General features: G+C 51.7%; 1 protein-coding gene across 2 annotated transcripts in view; it reads right to left on the bottom strand.

Moving 5' to 3' along the window:
- The window catches only part of EGFLAM (EGF like, fibronectin type III and laminin G domains), a 193,700-nt gene that overhangs the window by 25,262 nt on the left and 145,669 nt on the right, over positions 1–22,769 (bottom strand). For both annotated transcript variants that reach the window (XM_051853511.3, XM_051853512.3), the window contains 6 exons: positions 19,952–20,096; positions 16,444–16,633; positions 12,655–12,780; positions 11,097–11,340; positions 6,921–7,032; positions 2,252–2,368 (listed from right to left, as the gene is read on the bottom strand). In XM_051853511.3, the coding sequence (XP_051709471.3) occupies positions 2,252–2,368; positions 6,921–7,032; positions 11,097–11,340; positions 12,655–12,780; positions 16,444–16,633; positions 19,952–20,096 (934 nt within the window). The remainder of the gene's footprint in view (positions 1–2,251; positions 2,369–6,920; positions 7,033–11,096; positions 11,341–12,654; positions 12,781–16,443; positions 16,634–19,951; positions 20,097–22,769) is intronic.

Raw genomic sequence — 22,769 nt, 5'->3', positions numbered from 1 at the left:
CGCTGTGCGTGTATTTCCAGGGGGTGAAGGGTTGGGAGAGCTCCTTTGCACCTTTTTTTTTTTTTTTTTTTTTTTTTTTAACAGGCAGAGTGGACAGTGAGAGAGAGAGAGAGACAGAGAGAAAGGTCTTCCTTTGCCGTTGGTTCACCCTCCAATGGCCGCCGCGGCTGGCGCGCTGCGGCCAGCGCACCGCGCTGATCCGATGGCAGGAGCCAGGAGCCAGGTGCTTTTCCTGGTCTCCCATGGGGTGCAGGGCCCAAGCACCTGGGCCATCCTCCACTGCACTCCCGGGCCACAGCAGAGAGCTGGCCTGGCAGAGGGGCAACCGGGACAGAATCCGGCGCCCCGACCGGGACTAGAACCCGGTGTGCCGGCGCCGCTAGGCGGAGGATTAGCCTAGTGAGCCGCGGCGCCGGCCCCTTTGCACCCTTTATCCTACAATGTGGCTCTAGGGAAACTGATGAATTCCCAGTAGGCATTGCAGGGCTCCCTAGCCCCCAAACAAATGGATCTAGGTTTTGCACCTTAACTGGGAAGGTGCAGGTATTCTGAGCTGTTGCTGGCTTTGCAGAATTCAGGGACAGAGAGAACCCCTGCCATGGAAGCCCCAACTGTCCAGGAGGCTTTAATGGGTTAGCAATGGCACTTCCTGCCAGGAATCCACGTCACCAAAAGCTTGCCTGATCCTTGGGGAGCGTGGGGAGAAGACTTGGCCCCAGTCCTGAATCTGAAAAGCTGCTAGGGAGTGGCCAGAAACTTTTTCCCATCCCCACCCCTTCATGATGAAAATGTAGGCTAGTGAAACCAAGCGACAGGTGTTTGAGATGGGGTTAAGCTTGGCCCTGCTTGCTGCCGGCTAGGGCTCAGCCAATGTCTCTTCATGGGGAAGGGAGAGCTGCCCTGCCAGGGCAGTGTGTGGCATGGGAAGGGTGCACAGAGCAGGTGAAACTTCCCAGCATCTCAAATGTGAATGTCAACAGACAAGGGGCACAGCCAATCCTCACGGGCAGACAAGGAAGTGTCTTTGACATTGAGGTTCAGCTACACAGGGAAGCACACCAGAGTCAGGGCTGCACACAGGGGCACAAGACAAAAGAGACACAACTCCAGGGGCCCTCCTGGGTGCTGGGTTGTGCCCACCACGTTAGGACCTTCTTCCACCCTTCCTCCCTCGTGTTAGCCTCCCTTACACTTCACCTCACGCCCCAAACCCATCGGTGGCCCACACGGCTCCTTGGTAGCTAAAGGAAAACCGGTGAAGCCAACATCCAGAAGGGAACATACTGTTCCCCGCTCCTTTCCCTGCAGTGTTTGGTTGCCATGAAGGCAGGGGCTGTTGAGTCAAGTTGCCAGAGACCTCCGGCAGCTGCTCGAAAGGGACTAAGCCTCAGACCTGGGGGGATCAGTAGCTCCTCCTAACTGAGTCGTTTTCTCCTGAGCCTCCTGGAGAAGAACTCCTCTATGTTCTCAAGGGCTTTGGGATGGTGAAGACGCTGCTTCGGAAGCCTGTACCCCGCAGAGGAGTGCCCGACTTGGAGTCCTGGTCCCTCCACTTCTGCTTCCAGCTTCCTGCTCACGTGTTCCCTGGGAGGCAGCAGGTGATGGCTCAAGTACCAGGTCCCTGCCACCCGGCCAGGAGACCTGGATTGAGTTCCTCGCTTCTGCCTGGCCCAGTCCTGGTTGCTGTAGGCATCTGGGGAGTGAACCGGTGGATGGGGGATCTCTATCTGTCTCTCCATCTGTGTCTTGTTCTGCCCTTCAAATAAATAAATCGATAAATAATTTCTAAAAATAAGGGCTTAGTTCCATGACTGCTGGTCAACAGCTGCTCAGGGATGGGGGTGAACATGAGAGTTTGGTTCTTGAGCAAACTCAAGGCCAATGAGAAGCACGAGCCAAGAGCCGCCGTCGCTGTCCACTCACCCGCTTCCCTGCTGTGGAAGCGCGTGTCCACAGCAACCTGAGAGATGCCTGCTGCCTCCCTCACAGGCCCAGAATATTTTCGTGGATTTTCTATAAAAATCCACCTTTGTCTAGTGGCATACATGGAATATCGACCTAGCATAGACTCAGGAATGGATGTGGCAAGACAGTGGGGTTGGAGAGCTACGCTGTGGGCATTAGAAAAGTAAAATCCTCAAACTCTTCCCTCACCACCTTCCTTAGGTGCAGCAAGCCCACTGGGCACAATCCGCAGCCCCCCTGTCTACAGTCGGGGGGCCCAGGAAGCAGGAGACAGTGAAACCTCTACCTTCTGGATGCTCCCGGTGAATGGCTTGAGGACGCCCGAGTTCTTCTTCACATCGTCGTAATTGGGGACTCCACCAATAAAAATGTCTGTGTTGCACTTAATCTGTGTGAAGCCTCCCTGCCAACAGATCACACACAAAGCACAACATCACTGTAAGGAGATGCTTACGGCCTCAAACGGGCCTGCGCGTCCACCTGGTGGGGGACCCTGGCGGCGGAGACATCCTCAAGACCCAGCACAGCAAGCTGTCCGCGCACCGGCCTCACCCCTCCTCTCGCTTCACTTCCCTACCTAACACCTGCTGGACTGTTGGTAACTTCCTGATGTTTCCAAGGCTCTGTTTCAGGAATCCCAATAGGAGAATACTTCAAAGAGTTTGTGGAAAAGTGGAATTCAAAGGGAAGTTTCGGGGTAGACATTTGGTGCTGTGGTTACCATGTCACTTGAGGCACCCTGCACCCTATATGGAAATGGCTGGGTTTAAGTCCTAGTTCTGCTTCTGTTTCTGGCTTCGTGCTAACGCGCACCCTGAGAGGCATCAGGTGATGGTTCACACACGCGGATGCCCGCTACTCACATGGGAGACCTGGATTGACTTCCTGGCTCCTGGCTTTAGCCTGGCCCAGCCCTGGCTGTTGCAGGTATTTAGGGAGAGAACCAGTGGATGAAGTTCTCTGCCTTTTTATTTTGCCTTTAAAATAAATAAAACTTAATTTAAAAATATTTTGAGACCCATGAATCTCTATTTCATAATAGGCATTGCTCATAAACATTTTGAAGTAGCTTTGCATCCACTTTGTCCATGGGTCACAGTGAATGTGCAGCCTGCATTACCATTCCTTGGTGCACAGCACACAACATCAGGGCCCTCCTTGTAGGAAAGGGAACCATGTGACCTGCGTTAGCCAATAAAATGTGAGCAGTGAACCAAGTCCATTCTGGTTTTTTTTTTTTGTTGTTGTTGTTGTTTTGTTTTTTGTTTTTTTGTTTTTTGTTTTTTGTTTTTTGTTTTTTTTTTTTTTTGACAGGCAGAGTGGACAGTAAGACAGAGAGACAGAGAGAAAGGTCTTCCTTTGCCGTTGGTTCACCCTCTAATGGCCGCTACGGCCGGCGCACCGCGCTGATCCAAAACCAGGAGCCAGGTGCTTCCTCCTGTTCTCCCATGTGGGTGCAGGGCCCAAAGACTTGGGCCATCCTCCACTGCACTCCTGGGCCACAGCAGAGAGCTGGACTGGAAGAGGAGCAACCGGGACAGAATCTGGCGCCCGGACCGGGACTAGAACCCGGTGTGCCGGCACCTCAGGCAGAGGATTAGCCTAGTGAGCCACGGCGCCAGCCCCAAGTCCATTCTGGACAGAAGCTTTCAGAGCCAGGGAGTGGCTCACCAGGGCCTCTTCTCCCTGCCTCTGTTCCTTCAGCCCAGCCTCAGATTAAAGGTCAGCTAACCACAGGTGGGCACGCTTGGATGCGTGAGAACCAAACCCTCCTTATAAGCTGTTGCTATGCAGGGGTTGTGCATGACTGGCTGTGGCACAGTCTGGCTATGCTGCTGGCTGAGCTAACACTTATTTAGTGCTTGGCCAAAGCTGGAAGCAACATCATTTTTTTCCAATATGATTGGTATCATTACGTTCGGCAATGGTAAGGATGGAAGCTCTTGGAGGCCAGAAAGGGCAGGCGTGGATTGAGGGAGGAGTCCTTGTTATCAAACACAAAGTACACAGACATTCTCAGTGGAACAGGGTACCCCAGGGCGAGACCCCAGAGGCTTCCTTTCCTTGTAGAGGCTTTAGCAGTTGGTTAAACACTGCAGTGGCTGGGCCAGACAGCAAGCGCTGTGTAACATTTACACCTGAACTCAATCAACTCTAGTGATACAAGCAAAATTCTAAAATCATATAACACTTTGAAATAAACAAAATTTGAGATACCTGGGGGTGAGCACATTCTAGGCACATAAGTTACTATTTTCTTGGGTTTGTGATCCAAGAAGAACAAAGAATAGCAGCCTTTAATCATTTAATAAACAAAAATCATTTAATAAACAAAAACTAGTAGTGCCTGCTATGTTCCAGGCACTTGTGTTAAGTGCTAGAACAACAACAACAAAAGACCCAGGTCCTAACCTGTAAGGGTTTACACTTTACACTGTGGGGAATACAGGTAAGTACACAGGCAGGTGGTAACCAGCACTGATGAGGTCTGTATAGGTGCCTATGGGTGACTTGGGGAGGAGTATGGATGCCTCATCCCCTACTCCAGACATGGGGAGTGGGGAGGTGGCCAAGGAATACTTAGAATTGGGGACACTGGAGCAAGCCAGGGTTCTGGAGGGGATGTAGGCAGAGGGCAGGATCCTGGCTTTGGACTGGCCTGGCTCCGGCTGCTGCAGCCATCTGGAGAGTGAACCAGTAGAAGATCTCTCTCTCTGTCTCTCCCTCTCCCTCTCTATGTAACAAGAGATGCAGCTGCTCCACCCACAGGGGACTCCAGGAAGAAGAAGAAAACCTCCCCAAGTGAGGCCTGCTCTGCAGGGGAAGTGCTTGGTGTAGGATACGTCACTTCCTCTTGGCTGGAAGCATTTTGAGCAGACCCCTGGGCTGGGGCTGGCGGAGCCCTCAGCAGCCCTGTCTGCTAGGGGTGGACCCAACCCTGGGCTCTTGGTACTTTTCAGGGCTGTCTGCTTCCACTGAGAAGGGTCAGGTTGAGTCTGGACATGGGCTCCTGGGTGCCTACATCCTGGGTTTGCCTCTCAGACTATTCTAACCTTTGTGCCCATCTGCCTCCTAGAGCTAAGACCATCGCCCCTGTCAGCCAGGCTTTGAAGACGGAATGCAGAACTAGGGAGCTGGATTCTAGAATCTCTCCAGGGGAGAGACATGATTAAGGTTCAGGCCACAGAGGTCAAGCCTCAGGACTTCCCCCACCCGTGGGCCTCAGAGCAGCCTCTGTAGGACTTGTCTCAAAGGCACACACAATGTACACCCTGCCACCCTGGGTGGGGGCAGCAGCTCCAGTCGGCTCCACCCAGCTGCAGGCAGTTGAAAAACTATAGAGTGGGTGCTGGCTCTATCTTAGCGCTTCTGCAGTGGTGGTGATGGAAACCCTGAGGTACACATGCTCCTTTGTGTCTCCTGAACCCTAAAGGTAAACACCACGTCCTGAAGAGTTCCTTATTTCTAACCAGAGACTTGACCTCACTGATGGTCACGGACAATCTCATCCTACATGTTCATTCCTGTTGTACAGGTGACTGAAATTGAGGCCTAGAGAGATACAATGCTTTTCTGAACTTATAGGATTAGGCCAGCATACAGCCAGTCTACATCTGGGAGCCTCTAATTCTGTTTTGGATACAAGTGAGCTGTTAGAATTTTCTGGATTACGTCACAAGCGTCCCTGGTTTTGAAATCCACTTCCTTCATCCATCTTCCTTCCCCCTTCCCTTCCCTGCCCTCCTCTTCCTTCTCCTGCCTTCTCTCCTTCCCCCTTCCCTTTCCTCCCGTTTCCCCTCCCCTCTGCCCCTACCTCCCCTCCCTCTTCCCTTCCTCAAATACTTATGGAGGATTTTGTAGGCGTGAAGGGTGCTCACCTCCTGGAGAAGATCCTAGTTTTGGATTCTTCTCTTTCCCAAGGAGGTGCTTGGTTTGCACAGGTCCTCTAGCCACTGTGGGCCTCAACACTGTTCTAGACAAGTGAATCCTCTTTGCTTCTGTCCTCCTTGGCCCAAGACCTCATTCCCCAGCAAAGGTCTCCCTCCCTTCTTTTCCTTTCTCTGCCAATCCACTGCTGACTGATCAGCGCACCCAGCTTCATCAGTGTCTTCTGACCCTTGTTTTGCACAGAAGGAAGACTGTTGGGAACTAAGACACTGGCACATCCAAAGTTCCCTGTGTTTTTAGGGGCTGTGCATTTTTGTGCACGCAGAATCCTAGCAGGTTATGGTTTAAAGCAAAACTTCCTTTAGCTCCTTTTAAAAGTGTTTTCTTTGGACATGACCTTGGGAACAGAATCACGGAAGAAAGTTGTAAACTTGAGTAGAAACTTTGAGCTTTTGAATCATGAAAGTACACTAGAAGCTAATTAGAAAAATACTTTTAAACAGCTTTACAGTCCTGATCTCCTGTAGGGCATTGCTGTGTTTTACAAGTACAATTAGCTTATTTCTTATTTCCGTATGATTGAAGCACCATCATTATCACTCTCTCCTCATTGATATGAGGATAACTGTGAGTTGAGAAATGGACAAGGGGTGACTGGGCTCAGCCCACTGGTGCATCATGAAGCTAGGTTTTGAGCTCCAGGAGTCTGGTTTTACACTCTCTTCTTGTCTGAGGTGTCACTCCCAAACCAATGGTCCCACCCCACACTACATTACCCTGTCCATAAGTGGGGGGTGAAGGGAGTAGAAGACAATTTTGTAAGGGCTGTGCTTATTAAATATTAATTCGCTTAATCCCTACAACATTATGAAGCTGGTACTACCATTATTCGCCTTCATAGTTGAGGAGGAATAGAAAAGTTAAGCAATTTGAGCAGTGGAAAGCTGGGATTTCAACCGGGGTACTGGCATTTGTGTGCTTAACCACTCTACTGTGCTATTTTTGTACCAAGTAGAAGTCAATCTGGTTCACACTAACCACCAAGAGAAAAGGTGTGTTTCTCTTACCTCTGCCATTCCCTCAACCACCTTCTGCTTATCCACCTGCAAGATCCCATTCTTTGCTGTGCGAGACACCCGTAGCTCGTGCCAGTGGCCAAGGGTGAGGGGTTCTTCACTCCTGTTGAAGGAAGACACGGTGTAAATTTTACGGGTCAACTTGTCTGGGCTAAGGGATGCCGAGAGAGCTGGTACAACATTAGCTAGAACACTCTTTCTGGATGTGTCTGAGAGTGGGCTTCAGAAGAGATTAGCCTTTGCATCGGTAGATGGTGCAAAGACCCCTGTCCCCGAGTCTGGTGACATCACCCAACCTGCTGGGGGCCTGAATAGACCTGGTAGGTGGAGGAAGGGAGAAGAGCTGAAGCGTCGATCTTCTCCTGCCCTTTGGCATTGATGCTCTTAGTTCTGGGGTTTTCAAGACGCGGGCAGTTCTGAGGCCTTTGGATTTAAACTGGGATGTGCACCGTGGACCTGTTAGTTGTGAGGCCTTCAAGCTTGGGTAGAACTACACTACCAGCTTTGTCGAGCTTCCAGCTTGTAGACGGCAGGCCATGGCACTTCTCAGTCTCCATAATCATTAAGCCAACCCCTCCCAAGCTACCTTTTTCTACATATCGAGAACCAGAGCCTGTCGGCTCTGCGTCTCTAGAAACCAAGCCTGGATTAGCATGTCAGGGGGGATTTTCACCCATTTAGTTATGAGGCGCCTGGTGCCAACCTGAGGTGCACTAATTCATGTAGCAAAAAGAAAACAATAATCCCCACCTAGTAACAACAGCAGATGAGCTGCCAGTTATTGGATCCTTTCCTGGTAGGAGCACTGCATTTATTGTATTATGCGTCCCTTCTAATAATCCTGAAATGTGGGGACAGTGCATCTGGTCTTGTAGACTTGGGTGACACGAGGGTAAAATACAACCATAACTGAGCACAGTCTTGGAAGGGTTCACGAGCTTCCTATGGTGATGGTGCAAAAAAACTCATGTCTGCAAACATCCTTTTTAATGCATGGACAGAGGAAGGAAGGAAGGGAGGGAGGGAGGGAGGGAGGACGAATAGATACAAGGATGGCTAGATGTGATAAGGCAACTCATGAGGTAGTGGTCAGAGGAATGGTTCCTGTACAATTCTCTGCACTTCTCTATGTTTAAACTTTTTCATCACAAAGTGCTGGGGTACCATGGTTCGGATGTGTCCCCCAAAGTTCAAGTGTTAGAAACTGAATCCTCAAAGCAACAGTGCCAAGAAATAGGGTTTCTCTGTGATTTGGCCAAGAGATTGCTGCCATTATTGTGGGAGTGACTTCATGATAAAAGGATGGATTCAGCCTCCTGCCTCCTCTCTTCCTCCCTCTGTCTCTATCTCTTGTGTGCGCACGCGCATGCATGTGCACAGTGGTTTAAGCTGCCGCCTGAGATGCCTGCATCCCATGTGGGCACTGGTTCCCATCCCAGCTGCTCCACCTCCTATCCAGCTCTCTGCTAATGTACCTGGGAATGTAGTTTGGGCCCATGCCAGAGGTGCCTGGCTTCAGTCTGGCCCAGCCCCAGGTGTTGTAGCTATCTGGGAAGTGAACCAGTGGATGGAAGATTCTCTCTCTCTCTCTCTCCCTCCCTCCCTCCCTCCCTCCTTCTCTTTCTGTAACTCTGTCTTTCAAATAAATAAATAAATCTCTAAAATAAATACATAAATAAATAACCAACCCAGTCTCCGGGATTCTGTTACAGCAGTACAACACGGACTGAGAGAAGGGGAGACAGAGCTCGTGTTTTGTGATATTGTGGCAAGGATGAAAATCGCTTTTATAAAATCCAATTACTAATTGAAGGTAGCAGCACTTGAAGTTTAGATGATATTTATGGGAGTTCCATGCGTTACATTAAATAGCGGGGTTTGCAGAAAGAGTATGATGATTGCATGCGTCTTTCCAACGATGCCGCGTCCCCAGCCATCACTGAACCTCCCAATTACTTTTCGCTCCTGGATCCTCTTCAGACAACCATGAGGAATAGCAATGGGCACAATTATTGAAGGGTCACCACCCCCTAACTTGATTTCTTTCTTTTGTGCTGGCAAATGCTTTTGTGATTTGTCCTTAGCAATTAGAATTTAATCACCTTGCCTAAATCAATATGCAATAAAGAAACAAGGGGCCCTTTTTAAGTGCTCTATCTCCATAATAACTAACAGCACCACTCTCACGTCCTGCCTCACAGAGGTCCTTCAGGGTCAACACCCTGCCTTCCCCCAGCACAGGGATATCGATCATGGCTATAAAGAACTCATTCCAACTGTCTCGATTTTTGAATCAAGTTCATAATGAATTTGCCACCTTCTCCTCCTCCTCGAGCTAAAACCACGTGGCCAGTCTCTCAACTTCCTGTAGTTCAGCCATACACTGAATTTTCTTAATGAGCGGAAAGTCTCTGAAATGGTTTTCAAAATAAACAGCTTCCAAGGAAGCAGCCGAGGCATCAACAGGGCTGGCTACTGTTGGCTTAGGCTGGGCCGAGGACGGGACAAGGACCCAGAGGGTGCCTCCTTCCTTGGAAACTCCTGCCTCATTTGCGTCTTCTGACACTCAGAGAACCTGTTTCCCACTTCCCTTTCTGACAGTCTGGGAAGCAGCAGCTTAGGTCTTAAAAATTTGAAAGCACCTTGTGTCAAAAACAGGCACGGAGTTATGAAAGGGAGAAACGCGGGATGTGTAAGGGGTCCTCGGGCCTGGGATGGTAGAGCTGGCGCTGCTGCCACTGAGCAGCAGGACAGAGAGGGCAGCCTGTCCGGGAGGAGGGTTGACAAGCCCTGGCCTTCCCTGCCTCTCTCTGGTCACTCCTCATTGAGAAAGAAGCCACTGCCAAGTACAAGGTGATATTCAAGGTGTCTTCCTTTCTCAACTTGACAAGTAGTTCCGAATGACTTGTTTAGGCTGTTTTGCATAATCATATGTAAATGGAGTAAATTAAATACCCACCAAAATTGTCATGAGATATGGGATGTTTTTGCATAATCAGAGGTACAAAAATGTTGTCCAATTCCCAAGGTGGGAAATGTCACCTGGGTGTAGCAGTTGAGCCACAAGGACAAAAACTAACCCAGTGCCCTTTTTACAGAATTGTTGAAACAACACTGTGAAGATGTCCCAGCAGCCTTAGAAAATGATCAGCAGTTCAGGGTGATGAACGGTGGTGGCACCACACCTGCAGACTCTTTCTATAAATGACAGGTAAGCAATATGGACGGTGACCGTACACAGCTGCAACTTCCCTTACAACAACACACTGACTGATATCCCGATCCAGGGCACTGTGGAGCAGTAGGAGACGTCCTACTGAATTTCAGAAGGGCAGAATCAGGCAAGTGGAGAAGCAAGAGGCACACTGCCATTAAATTACCATGCATCTGGCTTGAAGGTTAAAACTGACATGGGAGGAACGATGTAAGAAGGGGGAGACATAAACAAAGGAAAATCCAATACCTGCCAAGCACAGACGCTGAGAAATTCTAAGATACATGGCCTCACCTGTATGAGAACAAGCAGTTTCCTAGATGACCCCACAGTACAAACTTCATGACAGGAGGGACAATTGGACTACTCCTACCAAGTCTGAAAATACCAGCCAGTGTTTTTAGGAGAATCCATTTACCACCACGCTAATCCAACTACTCGCCATATACTGGTCAGGGCACGGATCTTTGTGCTGTTGGTGACTCATTGGCAGTTTCCATTACAGAAATAGTTCAAGAGGAAAGTCAGAATTTAAAGTGATACCACCAAGGACATTTCCCTTCAATGAGATTTGCTGATACTTTTTTCCTAGCCAACACACATTGGTGAGCGTACACCGTGTGAGGTGATGGTTTGTTAAGTTTATCAGGTTTCTAATGACAGCACCTTAGGACCCGGGTGGAGACAAGGAGTCCACGCCCACCAGAAGCAGGCCCACTTCCCATGGTTCAAAGCAGAGAACTGCTACCTGCTGGGTAGCCAACTTGTGCAAAGGCAGGAAGACAGAATATAGAGGGAGCCTGAAATAGTTAGGAAGTAGACAGGATCCAGCAGCTGGACCGTGCAGGGTAGATGGGAAGAGGGTAAGCAGGGGGCTATCGTGGGGTGTTTCTCCACAGTGGTTACTGATTGGCATTTTGGAGGAGGGAATTCCAGCAGGTGGCAGCCCTCACCTGAGAACACCAGTCCCGGAGCCACAGTCAAAGCGGAACTCCACGTGGCCCCCCGCCATGTTGAGGGACAGGAAGTCTTTGCTGTCCGTGTCGTAGCTGTACAGGAGTACCCCGTCTCCCGAGTCCGGCAGGAAGGTGATCTCCAACTCCATGAAGGACAGGTAATGCCGGGGCTCCAGGGGCCAGGGTGTGGCGGCGAACGACCGCAGAGACTCTCTGAACTGCGGGATGCTCAGGGTGAAGGCTGGGGAGAAACGCAGGGGTCAGAGAGCCCTGCACCGGCTGGTTCTGCCCCCACCGCTTGCTCTGGTCCTCCGGGGTACAGTCCTGCAGCTCACTGCCCAGCTTCCCTGCAGCAATGGAGGACCGAAGGCACTAAAACAGTCACTAGACAGTGGGGACCCCAGTCCCCGAATGATTGCTGGGAGCAGGGCTGCTCCCATGCCCCCACAGGCCGCAGTGATTTGTCATATAAGAATTGGCCTGGGCTGGTGCTGTGATGTAGTGGGTAAAGCCACCACTGGTTCAAGACCCAGCTGCCCCACTTCTGATCCAGCTCTCTGCTATGGCCTGGGAAAGCAATAGAAGATGGCCCAAGTCCTTGGGCCCCTGCACCCACGTGGGAGATCTGGAAGAAGCTCCTGGCTCCTGGCTGCAGATCAGCACAGCTCCAACCATTGCAGCCATCTGGGGAGTGAACCAGCAGATGGAAGACCTTTCTGTCTCTGTCTCTCTCTGTAACTTTGTCTTTCAAATAAATAAATAAATCTTAAAAAAAAAAAAAAAAAAAGAATTGGCCTTCTCTTCTAAAAGCTACTGAATTCTGCAATGCTGCGACAGTAACAGTTACCTTGACTCACATGCCCCGGTCACAGGAGACCTGAGATTGTTACCCCATTAGAGTACTATAGATCCAAGTCTGAATTACTCGTGATGCCACGTGACTAGCTTTGCAGACTGAGTCACAGTTTAGTTTTCATTTTGTAAATCAGGAAAAATTAAAGCATGCTTAAGCCCACGTGGCTTTGTAAAATCTTTGAAATGTTGTTATCTGTATGCATTTTTGTGTTTGCATGTGTGCGCATGCGTGTGTTTCAATGATGCACATATGTGTGTGCATGTATATATTTCCATATCATATTCGGTACTGAGATGTTGAGAGCAGAATCTGTCAGTAGAATAGTACAAAGAAGAAAAAGCAACATCACTTTTGGCCTATCACATTGCTAAGGTTTCTGCAAATACTTTCTCAGTCTTTTCTTTGAAACTGTCAGAAATTAGAACATGCATTTCAAATGCTTTGAATTCGGTCTGACAGAAAGCACACAAGATAAGCTTCTGGCAAGTACTTTGAGAGGCACGAAGAGCCCACCCGCGCTCATCATCTATAAATGAACTAGTCTTTGATCGGTTTGAAACCGGCGCACCTAGAGAGACTCCAAGTGCTAAGAAAGATTCTCTCATCCCTCCCCTACCAGCAACACCGATGTGAAAGCCACATCCACGGGAATTAACACATAGGGAGAATACTGTTGGTGTCCGGGTTCCTCTCTCTCACCGTCTTCACAGTGGCGACCTTTGAATCCGAGCGGACACAGGCAGATGTAGGAGTCGGCCTTGACTGCTGTGCAGGTGCCGCCATTGACGCACGAGGCCTCGTCGCAGATTCCACTGCTGCATTCCCCTAAACACAGAGTGGGAGTTCCACAGCCCATCAGCACCTGGGCCAGTCCCCGGCACGCCAACAGCTGCCTGTCCTGAACGGGGGAGGGGCCCTTCCCTCTCCTGGCCGCCTCCCACCCCGCCCCAACCCACACACACACACACAGCTGGATTTCGGCTTGTCCTTTCTGATGAGCTACAGAGCCTTTATTTAAATTGCGGTGGTTACAATCTATCACCTAAGAAGTGGCTGGGCAATTTTATGACCCCCGACAGAGATGACTGAGTTGTTGCTGTTCTAATCCATCTCACGGTGCTTCCCCCGGGGAGTGGCTTTCAATCCCTCCGATGCCAGCAGAGGGTTTGTGCTAAAAGCATTCTGATTTCTATGACCCCAATTAGCTTAAGTGCTCCCGCCTTGTTGGTTCATAGTTAGGACGAGTGGGGACAGCAGGGAAGGAGTTAAGCAGCCGTGTGTAAGCTCATTGACTCATGAGAACTGTGGACTCTGCTGTCTGGGGCAGGGAGGGCTCCGTGATACCTTAGGGCGTGGCTTCCAGAACCCCACCTCCCACCTCTAAAGTTTCCATCCTAGGAGGGCCAGGGAGCAGCCCTACAGCCACACGTGCTGAAAGGCTGCACATCACGACCTCCTGGGCTACTGTTGTGTGCTGCTTTGCTCTTTCTTTTGTCTTTAGGTGGAAGGACCCCAACCCAGGCCAGAGCACCTGGTGATGGAGGCAGGGGTGCCACTCTCTGGTCCCTGAAGGGTCCAGCTGTGCCCCCTCTCACTCCCCCGGTGCTCCACCTGTATGAGCTGGGGACTGACCCCCGTGTGAGCAGGGCGAGTCTCCTTTCCCCACCCATCATCTGCTTCCACTGAACAGATCCAGTCTTTCCTCTTCATTAAGACTCCTAGGAGGAGTGGGCAGGACTGGGCACCGGGGGTGGACCCAGGAAAGGAGCCTGACCTCACATACCATGAGAGAATTTAATTAGGGCCCTCTGAAAGGGCTGCCACCCCAGCCAGGGCAGGGTGGCTCTGTGAATTGCAGCTCAGGCAGAGGGGCTGGGGGTGATGGGCGGCTTCACTGTGGGCACAGCCCTGAAACCACCATCCCCAGCACTCGCAAGTCTCCCAGGCAGACTCCAGCTTTGATCTTCCAGAGCCAAACTGGCAGGTGCCTGTGGCCCCGCCGATCCCTGCGGGCTGCGATTCTTCTCGGAAAAGGGCTGACTCCACAGCAGGATGTGGAGTCCTGGGGTTATTTTAGACACACATGGAAGAAGTGACTTTGCAGAGCGTCTGCACTGGGACGGTCTTATTTTGAAGAGGTGAGGGCGGGGTTGGGAGAGGGCCCGGAAGAGGGTCAGATCCACCACCCCGCCAGGCTGGCGGTGGTTCAGTAGTGTCCGCAGGGATGGCAGGCAAGCAGAGCTGTGAGGGCACGGGGGTGGGAGGAAGCTAAGAAATCCTCCGGGGAGGGACACAGGGCCCGGACGGGCAGAGCGCGCAGCCAATGGGGAGGACTCCAGAGACACAGGGAAGAGAAATCAGCGATTTGCTCTTGAGTTCCAGGATGGAAAAAGACTCCCGCATGGCCTCAGGGTTTGTCGCTTGCAAGACTGAAAGAAAGGCGACAAGAGTGAAGGAAGGAGGGAGGCTGGGAACAGGCACTGGTTTCACAGAAGAAGCCGAGGAGTTTGCTCTGGATAAGCGCGGGGCAAGAAGACTGGGGTCTCCGTGGCTCGCTCAGACCCTCACGGGAAGGAAAGAGGCCCCCAGGATCCCAGCTCCGCAGGCGTGGCGGGGCTATGCCAAGCATGACGCTGGTGTGAGCTGGAGAGAGGACCTGAGTGGGTGTGGATAAGCCAGAACTTGGACAGGAAAAATAGTACAGCTTTATTTTCCCTATCCTCAGACCGAAATTGTTTCCTGCAACCACGGATGTAGGCGACGTACTTGCCGTATGAGCAGGAGTTTGTGACTTGAGACCAGCAGCCCTCCTGGCTGTTGTCCCATCCCACTTGTGGCAGATATCACAAAAATATCATGTAAACCCTCTGCTCGTTTGAAATCGTGTAGTGATTTCACCCACTGTTAAATCATGTTGTTCTTTCATGCTTTCCAGAGAGCCCATACATCATTGTCATATCAAAGCCTAAAAATATTTTATGGCTTATTTCAATATAATTGTTTCCTCTCGTACTATGCTATAGATTAATTTCCTGCACTTAAAGACATCATTCTGGGTCCAAGTGCTTGGTGTACAGCAGGTAAGATGGCCTGGGTGTGAGTGTCCGCTATGATCCAGCTGCCAGGTCCTCTGGGAGGCAGTGGTGATGAGCCAAGTACCCGAGCACCTGCCACCCATGGGAGAAACCCAGACTGAGTTCCAGGGTCCTGGCTTTGGCCGACCTCAGGCTTGGCTGCTGCAGGCATTTGGGGAGTGAACCAGCAGATGGAAGATCTCTGTGTCTGTCTCTGTCTCTCTGCCTTTCCAATAAAAAATATCCTCCTGAGAAGAAGTCCACAGGTTTCACCAGACCGTGAAAAGGGTCACGGTGAGGAAGTGTTAAGAACGCTTGGGCTCTGGAGAAGGGCATCTGGGCTGCAAGGCGCCCAGGAAGCCGGGAAGGATGGGCCCAGAGAGTAGACGGATACGTTTGCTTCCAAGAGAAGGAAACTCCCAACCCCGAGGGTGTGAGGAAGAAAGTGTGGGTGCTGATGGAGTCAGTGCATCCACCCAGCTGCTAAGCCCGCCTCGTCAAGATAAAGGAACTTTGACCCCAGCTCTGCCTGCTTGTGGATAAGCTATCTGACTCCTAGAAGCCCCACTTCCTTCATCCTTACAATGGGTACAATAATTTCTGCCTCCTAGATAATAATGTCATCTTCTTATATGAGGAGAAAATGAGAGTGAAGAGAAGGAGTTTGTCCAGTGGCCAAGGATTGGAATTTGGGGGCCGGCACTGTGGTATAGCAGGTTAAGCATCTACCTACAGTGCCGGCATCCTATACAGACACCGGTTCAAGTCCTGGCTACTCTACCTCTGATCCAGCTCTCTGCTATGGGCTGGTAAAGCAGCAGAGGATGGCCCAAGTCCTTGGGCTCCTGTACTAACATGGGAGACCCAGACAGAAGAAGCTCCTGGCCTCTGGCTTTGGATCTGCCTGGCTCCAGCCATTGCAGCCATCTGGGGTGTAAACCAGCAGATGAAAGATCTCTCTCTCTCTCTGTCTGTAACTCTGCCTCTCAAGTAAATAAATAAAATCTTTTAAAAAATAAAAAATAAAGAAAGAATTAGAATTTGATCACTTCTCCTGAAACCGAGCCTATGGAAGCTCTTCTCAACGTGGCTGCACCTGCTTTGCCAATGGACTTGGTGTGTCAGGGTGTGGGGACAGACTTGTTGGCTGCTTTGTCCAGTGAGACCGTGCCACGAGTCACAGAGAGGTCCGGGCTGGCTGCAGGACACAACCAAAGGCACGTGGGACAACACTGTTGCCATATTGTGGTGCTCAGGCTCAAGGTCAACTTCTATGCAGATCCCTCACCTCCCTTCTGAAGCTCTACATCTCCCAGCCCCCCAGGCTTGCAACCCAGGTCACTATCACCTCCCTGGCCCACACCAGAAAGACAACCCCACAGGAGTGTCCCAAACCCACAGGGCAGCTGCTCACCCACATCAGCCCCGCTGAGTGCTTTGCCCAGCGGCCAGGGCCTCATGTCAATTCTCTTCCCATTCACCTCCAGTGACTGCACACAGCCTTGGAAGCCCCGGTTGGTTCCTGTGGCTCGGACCAACCAGTAAGCGCTGGGAGCTCCACCAACGTAGAGCGGCGTCCGGAAAGTGATTTTACTGTACTGTCCCTTTAAGAAAGAGGAAACGTCCATGTCACTAAAGGGCAGATAAAGCAGGACATGTTCCAACGGATGAGGCTCTCTTTGAGCATGTGGGTCACAGCACCCCGGTTCAAGCTTCTGTCAGTGTTTCTCTTTCAGCGATTGCCCGCCTGGGAAATTCAACCATGCTTGCCACAGGAAGCTCAGTGAGCCTGCCAGGGGGCTGGGTTTCCAGAGAGAGGAGTGAGGACTGCCTGGAAGGGGAGGCAAGAGCCGGCCAGAGCCACAGCCACCCCGGCAAGCAGTGGGGCACGCGGTGGACTGCACCAGGTGTCCCAAAGGGCACCCTCATCCCCATCCTGACAGCAGCTCGCTCTGACCCTTGGCCACCCTCTGTACCTCCACAGGGGCCAGCGGTGGTTTTGCAGGTGAGTGGGCTGACCCTGGCCCCTCCCCTGTCCTCGTCACCCCTGCACCATATCCTGCAAGAAAATCGCCAAGTAGATTGTATTGTAAAATCATCTAAAATTGATTTACGGACACAAACTTTTTTAATTTTTAGTTTTCTTTCTCTCTCCCCTCCCTCCCTCCTCCCTCCTCCTTCCCTCCCCCTCCCTCCCTGCTTTCCTCCTTCCTTCCTTCCTTCCTTCCCTCCCCCTCCCTCCTCCCTCCCTCCTTCCCTCCTCCTTCCTTCCTTCCTTCCTTCCTTCCTTTTTTTCAGTGTTAATGACAATGAGGTGGGGCAATTTCCAATCTTCTAATTTTAGACCAAACCAGAGTCTGGACTGCAGGTTTTGAGGTTGTCAAATAGAGAACTGAATATTAGGTGGGATGCAATTAAGATGTCCTTGGTTATTATTATTATTATTACAGAAATATATCAATGACTTGGATAAAAGGGCCAAAAAGGACTTTGGGGAAAGGCACAGTGACAGAACATATGCAATGCCAAGAATCTAAGCCAGGGAAAGCAATCTGTATTCTTTAAATGCTCACTACAAGCAAGTAGAAAAGCTACATTTTTGTTTTCTAATGAACAAATGAAGAAAACTTATAATGAGTAGACTGAGTGTGAGCGAGGCAGCTGTACTGTGCTCGCAGTGGGTTTAAGGTTCGATGACTTTGTTTGCCAGCCACTGGACTACTCCGCTTTCGTGAGATCAACCATGTGCTCTCTTGGCTTCTTTCAAGATCCTCAGAATTTGCTTCTGGGTCCCATTCTCACTCGCTGGTCCTGTTCCATGATCCAGGATCATAACAAGATATCTGACAGCTCAATCTTTTTTTCCTAGAGCATTAAGTGCATTTCGGGGTAGTTCCTTTTGCAATATCCCAAAGTTCTCAAGCTTGGTCTTTGCCTTTCTTTGATGAGCTTGCCTTCAGGTCCCTGGTGCTAGGCAGAGAAATGGAAATACCCTGGAGTTTGCATTCTCCCAGGACAGCCCTTAACAGTTTGGGAAAACTTAGATATAATTTATGCAGCAGAGCTTCCCTGTGGGGGTCAGGCTAAAGCCATCCATTGAAGCACTTCTGGGAGCTCTCTCTTGCTTACTTCCTCCTCTCTCTGTTCATCTTCTCCTCCTCCCCAGCTTCCCCTGGGAACACCCCCTTAACGCAGCCTGTGCACAGGACTCCTCACCCCAGGCTTGTTTCTGAGCTTAAGAGAGACCCAGCGCCTCCCGAGCAGGGCTTGCAAGCATTGCACATCTGTGCTTCTGCTCCTGCCACTGCCATGGTGAGTCCCAGCGGCACAGGCGCACACGGCGCCCCGAGGGGCCAGAAAACTGCAGCCTTCTTAGGATCAATTCTTATGTCCATTAAAATCCGAGCCTCAGGACTGGGAAAACCAGGCAGGGAAGCTCCTAGAACCCCAGGTCCGGCTGGCTGCTGGATCCCTTGTGTACCCCCTTCGACAGATTTGGGGAAGTGACTTTTTGAACGCCTTCCGCCCGAACAGGGCGATGGCTGCTGAGACCCACTGCACTCCTGCACGCCTGTGTGTGATCGGGGCAGCTAGAAATGGTCTCCCCGCAGCTCTCCTCATGTGGCCTCAGCCTTGGGGGTCCACAGAACAAATCCTCCCCCCTAAGACATTTCCTGCAACTCGGTGACAAAGTCCACCATCCACGCCTTCCTCTTCTCTAAACTAAACAGTAGCGTCCAATCAGCCCTTGAAGGAAGGGTATGTCATCCGCCCGCCCCTCCCAGGTGCTTCTTCCCATTGCTGTGGTGCTCTGACAACGTGATCACAGGTATAAATGGAGTTCTCTCTAGAGGACCAGGGGGAAGTGACCAGAATGGAGTTGGATCGTCACCTCCCTTTTTCTGCATGCTATACTTATGTTAATGCATCCTGCAATGTCTTTAGTTGTGCCCTGTTCCTTGATCACCATCGAACCTCCTTGCTTTAAACCCTAAGACATGTTCCCATGTGCGGCTTCTACTGCAGCTTCTCCATACATCTTTGCCATGGTGCTGGACCCAAGTTGGAAGCTTCGTTTTTCCTATGGAACTTCAATGGATCGCGTTAGGCCTATTGTTCTGGTACCAACTGACTCTGTGGCTCACGTACCCTGTCTCCTCCCTCGCTAGCAACACAGGCAGAAGCGACTGCCTGGATCCACGCCCACCAGGTTTGGATTCGTGTCCCTTTACAACCTCGAGGGCTGAGATTAAGGTTTTTTTTTCTCTTCGTTTTTAAAGATTTTTGGTTCAGCAAGACAGAAGCTAGAGACATGCACACCAAGGCTTTCTTGCTCCATCTTCCCTCGGAGAACCCGGGCACCGCCTGATTATAATTACAGCCTGGGTTCCTAATCCAAACTGTGTGCTCTCCACACAGCACTAAAATGGCCCAGAGCACAACAAATTGGCGGCGCCCCGGTGATTGGCTGAGTAGCCCAAAAGTCCTGTTATTTTACCACTTCCTCCCAAACCAGGTGGATGGATGGATTTTTCCTGCTTTCGGGACCATTTTTTACAGCCGCAGGATTGCGCCATCTCTGCTTTAAAAGGAAGCTTTGTGTTTGGCATTAATAATGGGTTCTGGCTTCCAAGAGAGGCTTCCTCTATCCCTGGCCTTGATGGCCTTGTGGAAAGAGAAACGGCTCTGGGCACAAAGCACCAGCACCCCGAGGGTGTGGGCACGCCACTGAGCCAATACTTGCACCGTCCAGTTTATCCTGGTATATGTGGGCGGGGAATGTGTACTGAAGACCACCGCTAGGGGGCGTGACACGGAGCTGGAGCCCATCCAGCTTTGTTGCACGGGTTGGCCACAAAAACGGGCGAATTCTGCAGACTGCCTCGGCTCTGTGCGGTGACGCCCTCCCGGGACAGACTCACCTGGGACTGGCCCGACACCGGGGTGCCATTGTTCAGTTGTAACAGCCCGTTCAGCCCATCCCTGTAGAGCGTCACCGTGTGCCACGCCCCCAGCTTGATTCTGGCCTCACTCACGAGGATGGCAACTCCAGTTCCGCAGTTAAACCTGGGCCGGAGAAAAAAGAGAGAGGACGATTCTTTGATGCATGAACTCGTTATGTTTTTAGAGTCACAGGCGTCACGTCCAGCCCCTGGCCCCTTGCAGAGTCTCTGCTCAGAACCAGGCTTATGAATCTCAAATGCAGTTTACGTCTGTCTGTACACGGAGAACGGACCGCCTCCTTCCCAGGGTGCTCTCGGGCTGGGCACCTGTCAAGGGAGGGCTTCTTGTACCTGATCCTCTCGCAGATCAAGCGAACGCCAACCACCCAGGGCCCTCCGTTGCCTTTTCTAAGACTGCTGATGCCTACAGTGGGTTCAGGCGCAGCGACCTGGAACATGAGTCACTGTGCCCACAGGGTGCCCTCCCAGGACTTGCCCCAGCTCTCAGTGGAAGGGCCCAGCGGTGCTGCTGAGACATAAAACGCCAGGTCTCTGCGTTGGCTTTGGCGAGCTGGCCAGCCCTGCCGTGTGTGTGCTGCCAGGTGCCAATCCAGGTGAGACTCACAGGCGGCCCCAGCTCAGGTGAAAGGTGAGGGACAGAGAAGCACCCTCAGAAGTCTGCGCTATTCTCGTTTGCTTCCCCACCCCCAGGGCCCAGGGGTGCCTGATGGGAAGCATTTCAGTCCTTTCTGGCCACCGTCCAAAATGCCACCACGCCCCTCCGCGTGAGCCTGGGAAGGAAGCCGGCCAGCACTATCCTGTCCTTGCTAAGAGTCGCTTTATCCGCTGCCCGTTTCTTATCTCCTGACCCTGAACAGAGTGGGATGGGGGTGGGACAGCCTTGCCTAGAGGGGATATCGGGATCTCTCAGTGGGAGCTTCAAAGCTGGAAAACTGCTTCCAGCCAACAACGGCCGTGATGCTAAGAGTATGTCCTGCCCGCCGCGTGCTGGGGTCCAACAGGATTACATTCGCTGCCTTGGATCTTGGTGTCTAACTTTAAACTTCTAGGAGTCCAACCATTTAGCAAAGGATGGGGACCCATGTTCTGGCCTAAATGGGGTGCTCAAAAGTTTCCCACTTAACCAAAAGTACTTTTTATGCTAAATACAAGAATGGTCGGTGTTGCTAAAGTGCCTGCTCTGGGGCCTTTTTATTCACTTCTATGGATAAACTGTCTTCAAGACAGCCCCGTGGGGAGATGCAGGCAGGAGAGGTTATCGGCTGAGGGTCAGGCAGCAGTGCCTGGTGCCCTTAGGATCTCGGCTAGCATGCTATGGAGAAGGCCACGGCTGATGCGCCCTGCCACTGACAGACAGCTGCTGCGTATGCCTCTCGTCCACCTGCAAGACTCTGCCCCTCGGAAGACCACACAGAAGCTTCCAAAGCATGCTGGGTGAGAAAGGATGGCGCAGAGGAGGGAAGCCATAGTTCCGCGCAGCCCTGGGCAAAGATGAGGCTGGGACTTGGGCCTCTAGAAAGCGTTAGGGCACAGGGGTGGGGAACACCTGGCCCACAGGCCATATCAGGTCTGCAAGATCATTTGGTCTGGCCCTATCGGCAGGCAGAACTCAAAATGCTATGAATATAGCAGATGAATGTTTAGGTTGGCAATTTTGTATGGGCCACGAATGATGTTATAAATATCCAAATGGCCCTTGGCAGAAAAACAGGTTCTCCACCCCTGCTGGGTCCTCCTTGCCTTCCATGGTGTCGGACAGATTTACCACCGGGAGCTTAGGAGAAGCCCACCGGCTCCGCACCGTGTGTGTGTGTGAGTTTTCCAGGCGGGAGGGGACTTCATTTCTTTGCACGGGATCTAGAGCTGGGCCAGTTCTCTGTGGGCACTCAGCAGCCGGCAGCTGGGGCCGGGGCTGTGGCACGGCAGGTCAAGCCGCCACCCGTGACGAGCTGGCATGAGCACCGGTGTGAATCCCAGTTGCTCTGCTTCTGATCCAGCTCCCTCTCGGATGCTCCTGGTAAAGCAGCAGAAGAGGACTCGAGTGCTCGAGTCTCTGCCACTCATGTGGGAGACTCAGGTGGAGTTCCTGGCTTTGGTCTGGCCCAGCTCAGGCTATTGCAGCGTTTGGAGAGTGAACTGGAGGACGGATGACCTCTCCTGTGGGGAGCAATCCGGACTAGACTAAGTTACTCGAATTAAGACTTATTCTATGCATCTGCTCTCCTGTGGGGAGCAACCCGGACTAGACTGAGTTACTGGAATTAAGACTTATTCTATGCATCTGCTCTCCCACAATATGGCGCTGGGAGAGAAGAAAGAGGCTTCTACACAGCTGCCTCCAGTTCAGCCAATAGACTGTGGGACTTGCTCCTGATTGGAGGAGAGCAGCGTGCTCGGCGTGTGGGCAGCCGAGTTGGGATTGGCAGAGGAGGACTATGAAGGAGGAGAGAGACGGCATGCACCAGGAACATCTAAGGGAACATCTATGGGGAACATCTAAGGGAACACCTGTGCAGCCCCCAAGAAGAGCCGGCCGGCGGTGTGCCGCTCCCCTGCGGAAGTGGGGAATGTGGCCAGGGGGAACTGCCCTTCCACGGAGGTGGAAGGGATAGTAGCCAACCCGGGAAGAACCAGCAGCAAACCTGGGGAGGGCCGAGCAGACGAAAGAACAGCGCAGGGTCCTGTGTCGTTCCTCCACGAAGAGGGGGAGCGACATAATGGTGCCGTGACTTGGATATGAAGCCTAGGCAGGGCTTAGTGTCGTTCCTCCACGAAG

Source organism: Oryctolagus cuniculus, chromosome 14, assembly GCF_051225735.1.
Source record: "Oryctolagus cuniculus isolate XC-2025 breed Fujian yellow rabbit chromosome 14, ASM5122573v1, whole genome shotgun sequence".
Classification (NCBI taxonomy): domain Eukaryota; kingdom Metazoa; phylum Chordata; class Mammalia; order Lagomorpha; family Leporidae; genus Oryctolagus; species Oryctolagus cuniculus.
The sequence above is the reverse complement of the archived record's forward strand: the minus strand, read 5'-3'. Positions and strand labels throughout refer to the sequence as shown.